This window comes from Gobio gobio, assembly GCF_949357685.1.
Source record: "Gobio gobio genome assembly, chromosome: 18".
In the NCBI taxonomy this organism is placed as follows: domain Eukaryota; kingdom Metazoa; phylum Chordata; class Actinopteri; order Cypriniformes; family Gobionidae; genus Gobio; species Gobio gobio.
The window spans coordinates 20,061,585-20,077,762 of NC_137111.1; the positions used below are offsets into that span (position 1 = coordinate 20,061,585).

Sequence of the window (16,178 nt, forward strand, 5' to 3'; positions counted from 1 at the left end):
ACTATTTTTTCAAACTGGGTCCCAGAGTGGATAACTCTGAAAACAACTCCCTTGTGTTTTTGTGTGTACAGCTAATCCGTATATTTTGTGAAACGATTTCATTGTCCAAGTCTACTTCTCTGTTTTTAGTGATCTCTGTGGCAGAATTACAGCTCCACATACTGGTCTGGCATGTTTACTACATAGTTTTGAGTCAATTTCAGTGGTTTTGTGTGTACGCAGATATTTTTTGAGACAATGCCATGTTTATGGATTTTTTTTTTTAGAACGAGGAAAAAAAAAAACGGATAGGGAAAGCTCTGGATTTTTTTTGCCTAGTGTTTGTAGCATTTAAATTTAGGTATTTGGAAGGATTAAGGGATGTAGAATATGGTATTGCATAATATTGCATTAATATGTACTAATAAACAGCCAATATCCTGGTAATATGCAAGCCAATAAGCAACTAGTTAATAGTGAGAATTGGACCCTACAATAAAGTGTTACCGAAATTTCCAGAGAGAAAAAAATCTTAAAAGCTGGCCTATTTAAAGGCTTTTGATGACATCAATGACATTTACATTTACATTTATGCATTTGGCAGACGCTTTTATCCAAAGCGACTTACATTGCATTCAAGGTACACATTTGTCAATTTGTCAATTCAATGAATGGGGAGTCTTTGAGATATAAAGGCTGTAGCAATAATGGCAAATTAACATGCTCATTTAAACCAACAGACCAATAAAACAGTAAAAGAGAAGGTTTTAGAATATATGTGACCTCCATGTCGGCGTCAATTAGCCTCGCTGGACTGTGTTTGTGAAGCGTGTTGAGATCTAACTGGTGCTTACATTAGCTAGATGAGCTAACTCAATCTCCAGCTGGGCTTCTGTAACCCTGGGTTCTGGTCGGACAGTCACAGCAATCACTTTTGAGTTCACAGCAGTGTTATTCCTGTGGGTCAGATCACAAACACACACAACAGTCAGTCAAGCTTGAACGAGAAATGCTAATTTCATTCATTTCAACACTTCCATTATCATCAGCATTGATTTTGGTTTAAACTCTTCATTCTGCACATTTTAATGGAAATAGCTCATTTAGCACAGAAGTATCATTCCAGGTTGTTCGTAATTATTGGTGTTTCACTTCAAAATGAGATCTTTTCTGCTAGCAGAGGCCAGAAATGTTGAGATGTTTGACTGCTTTGATTTTGGGGGGGAAATAACTACTATTTAATATCCAACTATTAAAGATGGACAAAGTTACAGTATATTAAACACAACAAATTGAAATCTGTTTTTCCCTATGTTTTTTGATTAACTCGATTAATGATTGCCTCTGGGTAAAATGATCAAATACAGACGAAAAGCAGTCATTTGTCATCACTAGATTCAGAAAATAACTTCAAGCACTTTTATGTACTCTATCACTTTTTGATTTCATGATCAAAACCAATATTTGTTGGCTATGTATATATTTTAAGCATATTCAAGTGCTTTTATCATAAGCACAAGAGTACAAAACCATTTTGATAAGCTTCAAGTAGACTTAGAACTCAAACTATCTCTCTTTCATTGCATGCGTCCCTCCTCCTTTAACTAAACCAATTTTCCTTGTGTAACATTTGTCAACTTGAACTGTTTAGGCCATGATTTCATGGTCCATTTAAAAAGAAGCAAAGACAGAAAATGGATGCCCAACAAGTAGCTACTCAAGAATCTGCAGAGAGAAATTAATTTTTGAAAGTAAAATCGACAAAGATGCCACATCTGAGACAGATCTTTCAGTTCTATACTTCTGACATTATTTTACAGTCTGCTGCACTCTTTGTTTTTGATTATCGTAGTCAGAATGCACATGTATTGACCGGAGAGAAAAAATGTCTCTGTGTTTGCAGATCATCCTAAAGGCAAAAATTAATCCTTTTGAAATGAATGTATAAATTAGATCAAATACATTATCCGTGCATGGTTAACCAGCCTCTTGGTTTAATTTAATCAAGCAGAAGTGGACTTGTATGGTGTCATGAATGTCCACACAGCCTGAAAGGCATGAAATAACACAAGACTCTTAAAGGGATAGTACATCCAAAATTAAAATTCTGTCATTTTATGCACTCAGCCATGACTTTCCAAACCCGTATGGCCTACTTTCTTTCATGGATCACAAAAGGCGATTTTTAACAGAATGTTTACCCTTTTTGTTAAAATAATTTTACCATATAATGAAAGTAAATGGTGACCATGCTCCAAAATGATTAAAAAAGGATAATTAAAGTGCTATATATGACTATATTTGCATACCACACTACATTCAAAGTCTTTTGAAGCTATGCAAACTGCAGTGAGGCTAGTGCGTGTGTGTGTTAGTGATGCACGGTTCGCGGTTATATCCACCGATCGGGCAGGACAATTAATAAAAATAACATTCCAATTAATTGCGGGTGGATGAGAGATAAATCACTGTGTTTGTTTGATACAGACATTTTGCGAGCCCTGTGGGATATATAATTCCGGTTGCCATTTTCGAACATGCATTCAAGACAATTCCCCACGTGTACTCACGGGGGAGCCGAAGCTCATTGTAATATGCAAAGCTGATCCAATCATAGCAGTGGGCGTTTACTTCCAAATGCGGCACGCCCATAAAAACCGAGCGTTCCTTGAGAGAGGCTCAAAACCAGGGTAGAAAATAGCCTATTAGTGATTCATTAAGATATTTTTGAATGTAAAAACCCTGCGAACGTTATAATTTGAAAAGAACCAGTTCATGACCCCTTTAACTGAAAGCCATGGTCACCATTTACTTTCATTATATGAAAAGGAAAAGCTTGGACACTTCTTTTCATCCTCCTTACACTCCTTTCATGCGAGTAGACAGATTGAAAAGTGTGTTCACCAAAAATTTAACAATTACATTTCCTGTAACAGTTTGCATCTAAATCACTAAAATCAGGGATCTATGCATTTTAAGTGTTAATGCACTGATGATTCTCATAGTATGATCATAGTATTTTGTCTTGTGACTAAATGTTCAACAACGTGATCCGTCTTTACAAATCCCTTAGCTATGTTGCATTGTTTTTGTTTGTTTATTTTAATACTTCTCTTCTGTTATCTTCCACCACTGTTTGTACTGATCTTCATCTCCCTATCCAACAGAGCTCAAGAACAGAGGAACGCATTTTTTCTCTGTTCTTCCATGAACTCTCTCCCTGTCAGTGGGAATTCCATGGAGGAATCATGCTCAGGTTTACTGAGATTTGATTGACAGCTCAGAGCCACACCAGGAAAGGTCTGTTCTGTCCTGTATGTGTCTCCGGAGGTTTGAGCAGAAGTCCTCAAATGGAACCGGAGGTTTTGATCCAAAGCTTCAATACGGACTCTGAGGATAACCAAGAATTTTCATTCTGACATACAGTCTGGGAGAGAAAACACTATAGTCTGTTATACCTGCTTCTGTTTTAGGGCTAGAGGAACATCAGACGGAATTTGAAGGAACAGCTCTCTTAAAACACAATTGTGTGTGTGTGTGTGTGTGTGTTTGTGTGTAGCATTTACCACTAGACTTTAACACATTAGCCACATAACTCAGAATCATTCAAGGGCAAATTCCTTATTAATACCATAATAAACAATGACTACAACAGGCATGTGAACCCAAGGATTGGAATAATGCGGCAATCACGTCATGTCAGAATTGCTGTAATTACGAGATGACAAATCAGAGATTCTAATTTAAGCAGTTTACGTCCTCCGACTCAGAAATGATTAGTTTCTATGGCAACACTCATGATGCCGAATGAATCCATCACACAAAATCCATCACTACATCAGTTTCCACAAGGTTTAGGAGTGTGTTTATGGGAATTTCTGACCATTCTTCTAGAAGCACATTTGTGAGGTCAGGCACTGATGTTGGACGAGAAGGCCTGGCTTGTAGTCTTCGCTATAATTTATCCTAAAGGTGTTCTATCGGGTTGAGGTCAGGACTCTGGAGGAACTTGACCGGCCTGCACACACCAAACTTGCTCATCCATTTCTTTATGGACCTTGCTTTGTGCACTGGTGCGCAGTCATGTTGGAACAGGAAGGGGCCATCCCCAAACTGTTTCCACAAAGTTGGGAGCATGAAATTGTCCAAAATATCTTGGTATGCTGAAGCATTAAGAGTTCCTTTCACTGGAACTAAGGGGCCAAGCCCAACCCCTGAAAAACAACCCCCACACCATAATCCCCCCTCCACCAAACTTTATACTTGACACAATGCAGTCAAGCAAGTACCGTTCTCCTATATGGCTATATGTAGAATTCAAAAAGCGAACGTGAATCAGTGCCCTGATATACTCATGGCAACGTTCTTTCATTTTTATTTTTGCTTAGAAGTAAAACGAAGTTGGAAACCTTTGCAGCTACACTGTAAAATCCAATAGTTGTTCTAATCAACAATTTTTTGTTAAATGTTTTAATTGTAAAAATCTAGTAAACGTTAGACTAGTTCACCCAAAAATGAAAATTCTGTCATCATTTACTCATATCTTGACTAAATATCTTCTTTTGTGTTCAGCAGAACAAAGAAACTCATACAGGTTTGGAACAACTTAAGGGTGAGTAAATGATGTTAGCATTTTCATTTTTGAACTATCCCTTAAGTTTAATTGATTGGTTTGAGTGCCATTATGTCAAGGGAAAAATAGCATTCATTAATTAAAAATAAAGTCATCTTGAATGTTGAATTGTGAATACAACTAAAAAAATTGAAAGAACATCACACAAGCTGACTTCATAAATTGATGTTGATTTTCCTTAAATGTTTTTGTTACCATTACCATTATGGTGATTAGTGTTCCTTTTGGTTGGGAACTTCATTTATTGCATTTCATTTATATTATTGTAATGCTCTTTCTATTGATGCAGCGATGCAACAATAAATCACAGTTATTTGGTTTCAAAGGAAGGGAAGTAATAAATAGGTTGCTTTTAAAAGGTGACCAAACTCCTAACTAAAACATTAACAATATTTTTTCATGTTGAATAATGATCTTGCACAATTCTATTGTTAGCACTTGTCCTAAACACCTTGTGGTTAATTGGGTTAATATAATATACGTAACAATATCTTGCAATTGACCAATGTTGAGTCACACACAGACTTCCACATTAGTCAACAAGCTTTCATAGACAATCTAGGAAGGTCTTGTTTTTAAGTTTTGTTACAAGCTTATTTTATTTACTTTACTTAAAAAGGCACTTAACAATCATGGAATTAATCCTGATTAGTTATTTTAATCAAGCCATTCTTCTGATTTACAGGTCTAATCAATCATAATCTTTCCAAATAGGAGCTATTCTATTCCATAAACTAATTTGTTACAATAATTCACATACGAATGTTTCTTTTTGTTTGTTTTCTAGAAAGACTTCAGATAATAGGTGGATTAATGTACAGTGGGATCGAGATGTAGATGGCCAAGCCATATAATGCCAGAACAAAGGCTAATAATGGCTGAATACAAACAAAAGAATAATGAAGATTTGGTCTCATTCACAGCAGAGGTGTGAAAGTTTCATCGAGTGAGAACAATAGAGACATGAATGGGGCATTTCTCCTAGCAGAACATTAGACAACAGACTGCAAATGGGTGCTTATAGGGTAATACCATTTTATTAGCATAGTATCAGTCTTCTCTAAAAACTCACAAGATATGGTCTTAGAAAATGTTTAATAAAATTCATAGTTTTGGAGATAACAATCTGCAGATTTTGAAATTAAGCATGAGCAGACTTGTGGCTTCAGCTTCAGTCGGTTTCTAAGTTTCTACAACACAAAACATCATATTTTTATACATTTAAAATATATTCTTAATATTTTTTTATTTTTGTTTTTATGTTTGAGCTTATATATCTCCATATTTATAACAGTGTGAGTCTTGAACTGTAAACCCTCTTTCTAAATATATGTTGGTTATGTGTCTATTCAGAATGACTTATGGGCAGAAACCATTTTATTTGGGGTATGTCATTTATGCCCCACTTGCCCAAAGTAGTCCCTAGGGTACACGTACCCCAAGTTGGGAATCTCTTCTCTATAATATCCCTATCATATCTTTGTAATATTTAATTTAAATGACCGGAGATGAACAGAGTCTTACCGTGGAGCGGGCAGCATAAGGCCAAGAGTCTTGTAGAGAACCATTCCGAGAATGAATACAGGAGATCCATCCATATCTGCCGGAAAACAGTCTAGGTTAGATGATATGATCATCACATTATGTAATCATATCAAATAGCATTTCCAGACAACGGTGTGTTTTTCTCAGCTCCATTTTCAACTTAATACCAAGCAACGTGGTGTTTTTTTTCCTGATTATTCTGAGTGCAGGTTTGTTTCAGAGGCAGACAGCAGGAATTCTCTCCTAATACCTTCCCCTTTCCATGCTGCGGGAATCTTTTAATCCAAAGTAATTGAACAAGATTTCTTTTTCTTTCTACAGGAATTAATTAACCTCTAAACCTACAAAATACTCATTAAATATCAGGTCTCTTGCCAAACAATTTTCCTGACAGCTAATCCATCATAAATTTCCTGCCAATAATGAATAAAGTTGTAGATTAGGCTATACTAGCAAGGTTATTGATAACTAAGATCAAAGGTCTTCTCTGCTGACAGGAAGGCTAATCCTGGTTCAAACAGCTCTGTGCAGCCCTCTAGTCTAGCTCAAGTCGAGCTAGAGTGAGTTATATATTAAATCAATCCTTCATTACTTTCCTCTGATACACTTCAGATAAGACTGATCACCCTAATTAAGTAAATAGTCTGGTGCGCTGGTGCTTAGCTCTCTTTACTATCATTGTTTGAGAGGATACAGCGAGTGCTGTGTCATCGGAATTGATGTGGTCGACCAAGTGCGGTCTCCGCTAAAACAGGCAAATGGCAAGCGGTTGACATTTATTCCTGTAATCTTAAAGCTATCCCATTAAACGGTCACAGTTTTAACACAATTGTAAGGTAGCGATTACAAAACTTTAAATTTAATGTCTCACTGATAATCCAAATTATGTTTTATAATGATGATATTAAATATAAAAAGTCTTTTGGGACGAAGCATTTTTATGGCCTGAGAAATTAATAAGCAGGGAATGTACAGTCAGTCATTATCATAAAATAAATTCTAACAGGGTGATCAAAACACCAATGTTGTGAAGTTGTACATTATCCCACTGTACTGTCTCCCACTTGCATATTAAATAGCTACTCATTAAACAAATAAAATATTATTTGATGATTTGAGTGTATTTTTTTTTTATGTGAGACGAAAGAGAGCATGGAGTTATATAAGAAATAATACGATTTGTGTTGTTGTTGAAGATTTACGTATTTCAATGTTTTAGTACAATTTTGTAAAACTGAATTGAATAATCCTTACATATTTTAATTGAATAATTGAACAACCCTTAATCAATTATTTAATTAAAATATGTAAGGATTGCTAAAATTCAATTTGATGGAGTTCCGTAAAATGCGTAAATCTTAATTTTACCATTTTTTGAGTGTACTAGCACAACTGTGTATTTTTGTATAATGAACTAAGTGGTCGTTATGCAGAAATATGCAGCAGTTGACCAATCAGAATCAAGTATTACAGAAAGCCGTGCAATATGAAAAGCAAATATATATATGGGTGATTTTTTTCAACTTTCCTGTTTGTCCCCCACATAGACTTATGTTAAAATCAGTGAAATTACTTTGCACATTTTAATATGATTTTTTTATAGGCCTACCAAAGAAAAACAATCCTGTCCTTTTATTTTGTTTTATGAAGGCAAAGTTATATCTGATTGTTGGCTTAATGTTTCAAGATTGCACATGGTAAAAAGCAACTCTAATAGAAGAATCACCCATATATGTATAAAAGTTCTAAACTTTGGCACTACTCTGCAATAAAGGTCTACCAACAGGTTTACCAACGACTATTTTATCCTGCCTTGAACATATGGGGTCTAAGATTCACTTGTCAAAACATAATGTTAACATGGGTTGAATGAAACCTGGCTTTTAAAATCTAGTTAATGCAGCCTTATTGTACTAGACATAAGATGTACAGTATCATCAGCTTCCACAGTGTGACATTATGTACATTACCTGCTGTCTGGGGTACAAATATTCCTTTGGGAATGACAACTTTGTCTTCAGAGTTCCTGGCCCAGTCCACCATCCCTTTCCGTCCCTTCATTGGAAAGTTAATGTCTGTCATCACCGATACTGCAGGCAGCCTCTGTATACTTGCAACTAAAAAACAAACAAAATAAACATGAAAAGGTTAATAATTACTAGTAAATACTAGGGCTTAAATGAACTGAAATAAGTTGAAGCACTACAATTATTAACTGGAAATAAATAAAAACTAACTAAAATATGCATTATACGCAGAATGTATTTTATCTACAAAATATATAACATTGTTCTAGTGGTTTTTGAATATTTGAATCCAAAAATCATACATATTGTGCCTTTAAGGGTGCTTTCACACTTGGTTCGATTGCCTGGACCGAACCTGAGTTCGATTGCTCCCCCCTCCCCCTGTCCCCGCTGGACTGTGTTCATATTATATTATTTGGTCCGAACCAGGGTGGGTTTGCATCATCAACGCAGCAGCTGTTTACCCTGTTGCTTGGTAATGACGGCGAGCGAGAAGATGGCAAAATGTATAGCGTTGCTCACCTTACTTTTATATTTTTGTTTTTGAACCGTTGGTTTTGTTACCAAAGCTTTAGCACGTAATGGCACTTGCGTCTATCTGCCGCTAATGTAGGCTACTGCAAATGCTCTAAAGAACACTGAAGGCGAGCAGAAATGAAATCTAACGTTACAGCTCTCTGCTTGAAGTACATCAGTCACGCTCGCCAGGAAAATGAGTGAAACTCACGCAAACACATTTTTATCAAATCATACGTCATTAATAACGGGTCACTTCCGCGATTTAGCACGGGTCAATGACATGACATGTATTTTTTGTGCCCGAATTCATTATTTTCCTAAAAAAATTAATAAAAAATACATGCCACATATCAAATTGATCTACAATATTTCCTTTATAAGATACTCTTTTAATTGTTTTGAAATTCAATTGACTTTTTGAGTTGTGGTGTTTCAAAGAACTAAAATGTCAGGTGGTGCGACCAGCAAATTTGCATTTAAAAGTATCAATTCCCACTGCAATTGCAAAATGAAGTAAGAAATATAAATGTAAACCATTATATAATGTAAACAACAATTTAAAAAAAAAAACACATAACTCCTTATGGAAAATTTTGTTCTGAACACAGAAAAAAAGTGTCAGTTTATATGAATTAGACTAAAAGGGCAATACATAGAAAAGGGAAAGGGAATTTACCATGTGATATGCATTTTACAATGATTCATATGTATATTGTGTACATTATTTTAAATTAATATATGGTCGCACCACCTGACATTTTCTGGGTGGAAAATCTTGTTTAATAATGAATTAATGCTGTCTTAAAAGCTGTAAAACCAATATGAATCAACACCATACAAATAAAAATGCATTTTATAACTCTTTTGCTTAAAATTATAATTTTTTTATCTTACAATTTTTTTTTATTTTTCTTATTTGTCATTGACCCATATATATCTAAAGCAGTTATTTGAATGTCTTAGAAAATCATTCCATTTTAATTTGTACTTCCTTCATTTCCAAATTAAATTCTACACCCTGTTTATGAAGTTGATTAAAATGCCAGGTTGAATTTGAATTGACAATGCTTTTTAAAGTGTTAATTTTTTTTTTTGTCTTAGTCCTGTGTAACATGTACTTTTTAGTCAACCATCTACTGTTTTTTTATAGTCAAGTTTTAGTCAATGAAAACTGAGGGGCCGTTTACACGACAGTTTTTATCTAAAAACTGAAACTTTGCATGTGTTTTGGCTCTTCATTTTGGGGGCCTGAAAATGAAAACGATTTCAAAGCGCATAGTTTTTCTTTACAAAGTGACATCGCCAACTACTGGCATAATACAGATTTTTTAGTAGATTTTGAGGATCCATGTGAACGTGGATTGATTTGACAATGTTGTCGTCAAAGTCAACGCAAAGGAAAAACGTTTCCGTTTTAGTACATTGTTATCTTGTTAGCGTAACCTGTTTAAACGACACCGCTTTCAACCAAAAATGTAACACTTTTTAAGCGTTTTGGGCGTTTATTTGCACAACAACAGCGTTTTGGGGGCCTGAAAACCAGAATTTTGAAAACCAGTTTCAAACTGCAATTTTTTTTAATGATACCATTATCATCTCTGTGTAAACTACAAAAACTCGAATTTGAGAAAACGTTGACATCATGCAGATGTGTATTATGTGTTCAGTCTATAGGCGCGTAGTGTTTCTTCACAAAGTGACATTGCCAACTACTGCCCTTGCAGCATAATACAGCATTTTTAGTCATTTTCGTGGATCTGTGTGTCATTTTGACAACGTTGTCGTCTGTACAAAGCAAAATCTCTTCCATTTTTAGTACATTGTTTTCATGTAAACATACACTTTTCGTTGCATTTTCGTCATGCTGTATAATGGTTACATTAATAAATCATGATTATTTTGTTTGCTGTGATTTTCCGATCACCGGCAGTGTTTTCGCAGTGTAGAGAGAGCGTTGCCAGACTGCAGAGATTAAGTAAATCACTGGCCAGAAAAGCTCTGATTGGGGGTTTTAAGCTCTTGACATCTGGCAACCGCAAGCATGGAAGCTCGTAGAGGCTGTAATATTTTGTCTTCTCTTTTTTTTCACTGATAAAAATAAAGAAAGTTTTTTATTCTACTACTAACTACATTTTAGTCTAGTTCTCGTTGATATTGCATGTTGATATAGTCACAGTTATGGTTTAATGACTTTGGTGTCGTCTCGTCTGAATCATGGAAAAAAGGGTCGTTGATGAATATGTTTTGTCAGAGTTTTGTTAACAAAATTAACACTACTTTTTATTTAGCATGGTGCAAAGCCATGGCTGGTCTGCCCAGCAGAAGAGAGCATTCGCAGGTAATGAGCTCTGAGGTTTAGGTGAGCCTTCCATGTGTGTATGAAGAGGAGGATGAGACTGGCAGGGCTGCCAGCTGCTGTGTGTGGGGAGCTGCATGGGGGAGGGCATTAGTCACAGGAGCACATGGGGTAGAACTGAAGAACGGTGGGTGAAGCAGCTCACACCTTAAGCTCAAAAGCAGTATGAGATCACAGGCGCTTTAGTGATCTTTACTTCCATACAGGCTCCTCTGCTTCATTTACGTACCACGTAAATATGGAAGTTACTTTTAAGCAGTGGCGTAACTTTGTTTTAAAAAGTGGTTGGCACAGGAATGTGAGGAGTCAATGCTATATCAGATACACTATATTGCCAAATGTTTTGGGATCCTTGCCTTTACATGCACTTTAATGACATCCCATTCTTAGTCCGTAGGGTTTAATATGGAGTTGGGCCACCCTTTGCAGCTATAACAGCTTCAACTCTTCTGGGAAGGCTTTCCACAAGGTTTAGGAGTGTGTTTATGGGAATTTCTGACCATTCTTCTAGAAGCGCATTTGTGAGGTCAGGCACTGATGTTGGACGAGAAGGCCTGGTTCACAGTCTCCGCTCTAATTCATCGCAAAGGTGTTCTATCAGTTTGAGGTCAGGACTCTGTGCAGGCCAGTCAAGTTCCTCCACACCAAACTCGCTCATCCATGTCTTTATGGACCTTGCTTTGTGCACTGGTGCGCCGTCATGTTGGAACAGGAAGGGGCCATCCCCAAACTGTTTCCACCAAGTTGGGAGCATGAAATTGTCCAAAATGTCTTGGTATGCTGAAGCATTAAGAGTTCCTTTCACTGCAACTAAAGGGCCAAGCCCAACCCCTAAAAAAAGCCCCACACCAGAATCCCCCCTCCACCAAACATTACACTTGGCACAATGCAGTCAGGCAAGTACCGTTTTCCTGGCAACCACCAAACCCAGACTTGTCCAATCGGATTGCCAGACAAAGCGTGATTCGTCACTCCAGAGAACACATCTCCACTGCTCCAGTGGCGGCGTGCTTTACACCACTGCATCCGATGCTTTGCATTGCACTTGGTGATGTAAGGCTTGGATGCAGCTGCTCGGCCAAGGAAACCCATTCCATGAAGCTATCTACGCACTGTTCTTGAGCTAATCTGAAGGCCACATGAAGTTTGGAGGTCTGTAGCTATTGACTCTGCAGAAAGTTGCCGACTTCTACGCACTGTGCCCCTCAGCATGCACTGACCCCGCTCTGTGATTTTACGTGGCCTACCACTTCGTGGCTGAGTTGCTGTTGTTCCCAATTGCTTCCACAAATGTTTCTAGAAGCAGTCTGCATGCCTAGGTGCTTGATTTTATACACATGTGGCCATGGAAGTGATTGGAATACCAGAATTCAATGATTTGGAGGGGTGTCCCAATAATACTTTAGGCAAAATAGTGTATGAACAATAACAAATACAGTAAAATAACATGTTTAATGTGATTAATGTGATGACAGTTTCATTCCTACATCTACTATAATGATATATTGTTAATTCCAAGATTCTTCATGTCAGTGAATAAATACATAGATCCGCTATCAACATTCGTATTCCCAAGTTTTGTGAACTTTTGTTAATCGTATAAGAGGTTCTGGGTTCTAAGCCACCATCATATATATATCAAATTGTTTTATAATATTTTTTCTCATTAAAATCATCAGTGATTGTATCTCAAGAGCATTTTGTTTTGTGATTTCACCAGAAAGAATAGAGAATCTCTGCAATGGCACTAAGCGATGGATTGAAGCATTCGTCTGTGTGAGCCATAAGAGAACGAGAACACAGCATAATTTCAAAAACAACACATTCCAGTGCCAGATCGCATATTATTTAACACAAACCAACGTCAACTATATGTTTCATTTGCATTAGGTACATCTGTGTAGCGAGATGTTTCAGAAAAAGTGATGGGGACAATATCGACCCTGGCAAAAAGTGGTGGGGACATGTCCCTCCCATCCCACCTGCAACAAAAAAACCTATGCTTATAAGTAGGGTTGCAAAATATAACGCACTCATTTTTCTTTTTTCTTTACTGCATCAGTCAGTATTGGATATTTATTTACCATTTCCCTGTTTTACATTTAGATGCCACCATTTAACATTCAAAGCTTGAATTAATTTGTATAACTTAGAATTTTTTTATGTATTTTTTGAATACATTATTTATATTTTCTAAAAATAGAATCATTTACTGCACTTTAAAAATTATATAATCAATAAGTCATGACACCATTTTTTTACATTAGTTGTCTTGATCTCATCAAAAAAGAAAGCAATTTCAACTTATACATATATATATATATATATATATAAGTTATAGAGGATTCATTAAAAATTTTAAAGTCAGTTTAATATAATTTAAGTACAGCCAATTTGATTATACTTAAACGGTAACTTAACAATAAGATCTCATTTGTTAACATTAGTTCATGCATTAATTAACACGAACTAACAATGAGCAATACATTTGTTACAGTATTTATTAATATTTGTTAATGTTAAATAAATAAAAGTAAAATACAGTTGTTCACTGTTTGTTCATGTTAGTTCACATTGCATTAACTACACTGTGATTTTTTTACAATCAACTTGGATTTTTAAGTCATTGCAACTTAAATGACATTAAACTGACTTAAATAATGTTGAATCTTGTTTAACTTAAAAAAGTTAAAAATTGCTTAACTTATTTTGATGAGTTAAAGCAATGTAAAAACATGTCATAACTTCATATTGATCATATCATATTTCACTGCATAATGTCAACAAATACAACATTTGATTTTAATAATGTATTAGTACATGTTGAAATTAAAATGAACTAAGATGAATAAATGCTAAAGTAGTTAACTATTTATAACTAGTGAAACCACTTAAACATTTAAGGCGGCAACTGAACTTAAGTTTTTAAGTTAAAATAGTACACTTTTACAGTGTTTTTTTTTTTTTTACAGTGAAAAATATGCATCCCTATTTAGGAGTTTAAATGGTTTATACATTCAAAATGAATGAAATAAGATTACATATCAAATCAAATAATAAGATCTAAAAACTCTTTCTGAAAAGTAAAAGTCCAAAAAGCACCAAATTTGAAAAATCACCAAATTACCATATAATTAACATGATTTCTGCAGTGTTTATGTGACAACATTTAACATATCTGTTTGAATTGTATATTCACATAGGCATTATACAGCGTAGTACTGCATTCCAAACACAGCCTTAAATAACTAAAAGCAAAATAAACAAACAAAGAGTCTGCACATAAAAAAAAAAAAGCTGAAGAGCAGTGTTGTGAAGTGAAGGGCTCCTCTTATATGCACAGGTTCTAATCATCTCCTTCAACAATGATTTATTCAGTGCTTTTCTTGCTGTGTGTGAGATCCCTTTAGTTTGGATGTGCTCAAGTCTGTGGTTAGACGCCGCTGTGGGTAACGGTCCTCAGGGAACCCAGCCAGGAGGCTTCGGCACCTGCGCCCACCTGTAACTAATGAGCTTAATGACTGGATCCTACCGAGCAATATCAGGCCATTTCTGTCACGTCCAAAAAATGCGGTGCAATCTCGGGTAAATGCGAAGGTTAGACTATTGGAGTAGACGACAGGGTCTCTCAACTCATCTGAGCAATCAATGCACACAAATCGATGTCCATTAAACACATTAAAAAGAAAAAGATCAAATTTCAGCTTGAAAGAGCTGCAACTAAGACAAAGTCATTGTTTATTCTTACGAGAAGACGTGCCGTGGAAAAAGGAGCCTCTGCAATCAAGGTTATTTGGCTAAAAGCGGACGCAACAGTGTGTCGTGCTGACAGAAGTTATTTATTGTGGTGTCAAGAACGTGCTATAAATTTGGCTGGAAATGATGCTGCAATATCTTACTATGACGGATGATTTTCATTTGGCTAGTAGAGGCAATGCCGCTTTGTCCTTTTAATCAAAGAGAGCCGACTTTGGCTGAGATTGTTGTTTAATTTCACTGAAAATGATAAGGAAACTGAAAACGCTGATGTCAAAATTAAGGATTTACTTCATTTATATTTTTGTCTTTTGGACTGTAATATATGATGTTAATTGATAATTAATACATAATATGCAAATAAATTAATTCTTCAAATAATATATATTATGCTTTGTTTTTTAGTACTAAATATATATTATGACGTATGCTAACAAAGTTTTAAGGCATTCAATAAAAATCTGTAAAGCAAGAATATAAAGTTAAACACGGTGTATACACCGATCAGGCATAAAATTATGACCACTGACAGGTGAAGTGATCACGGCATCTGTTAGTGGGTGGGATATATTAGGCAGTAAGTGAACATTTTGTCCTCAAGTTGATGTGTTAGGAGCAGGAAAAATGGGCAAGCGTAGGGATTTGAGCGAGTTTGACAAGGGCCGAATTGTGATGGCTAGACAACTGGGTCAGAGCATCTCCAAAACTGCAGCTCTTGTGGGGTGTTCCCTGTCTCCAGTGGTCAGTGTCTATCAAAAGTGGTCCAAGGAAGGAACAGTGGTGAACTGGCGACAGGGTCATCCAAGGCTCATTGATGCACGTGGGGAGCGAAGGCTGGTCCGTGTGGTCCGATCAAACAGACAAGCTAGATAGAAAATGTTCACTTGCTGCCTAATATATCTCAGTAACAGGTGCCGTGATGAAGAGATAATCAGTGTTATTCACTTCACCTGTCAGTGGTCATAATTTTATGCCTGATCGGTGTATACACACATATACATACACACTATAGTCTTGACTTCCAGATTATCTTGTTTTCCAGATTATATTGTTCAACAGAACATTGTAATGTTTCCCCGTCTAAATATCACCTCTGAATATTAAACAAATTGATCATTGATAAGGCTAATACTTTGCCTAAGATCTGAAACACATTAAAAAAAAAAAAAAAACATTGATTTTTATGCTGCGTAATGAAATTACTGGGTAGGAATGACTGTGGAATTCTGAATGCCTTAATGCATCCTAAGTAAATCCAAAGCTTCTAAATAAAGTCATTTCAAAGTTAGTTTACAATTCATTTAATATAAATGGCTGGTAATCAGATAATAAAAAAGCAGGCTACAAATCAACAGAGACGCAA

General features: G+C 35.9%; 1 protein-coding gene across 2 annotated transcripts in view; it reads right to left on the minus strand.

Annotated features, from left to right (window-relative positions):
- adgrb3 (adhesion G protein-coupled receptor B3) overlaps nucleotides 1-16,178 on the minus strand; it is a 228,406-nt gene that overhangs the window by 59,470 nt on the left and 152,758 nt on the right. For both annotated transcript variants that reach the window (XM_079843690.1, XM_079843689.1), the window contains exons 13-15: nucleotides 8,128-8,274; nucleotides 6,137-6,212; nucleotides 834-936 (exon numbers count right to left, since the gene is read on the minus strand). In XM_079843690.1, the coding sequence (XP_079699816.1) occupies nucleotides 834-936; nucleotides 6,137-6,212; nucleotides 8,128-8,274 (326 nt within the window). The remainder of the gene's footprint in view (nucleotides 1-833; nucleotides 937-6,136; nucleotides 6,213-8,127; nucleotides 8,275-16,178) is intronic.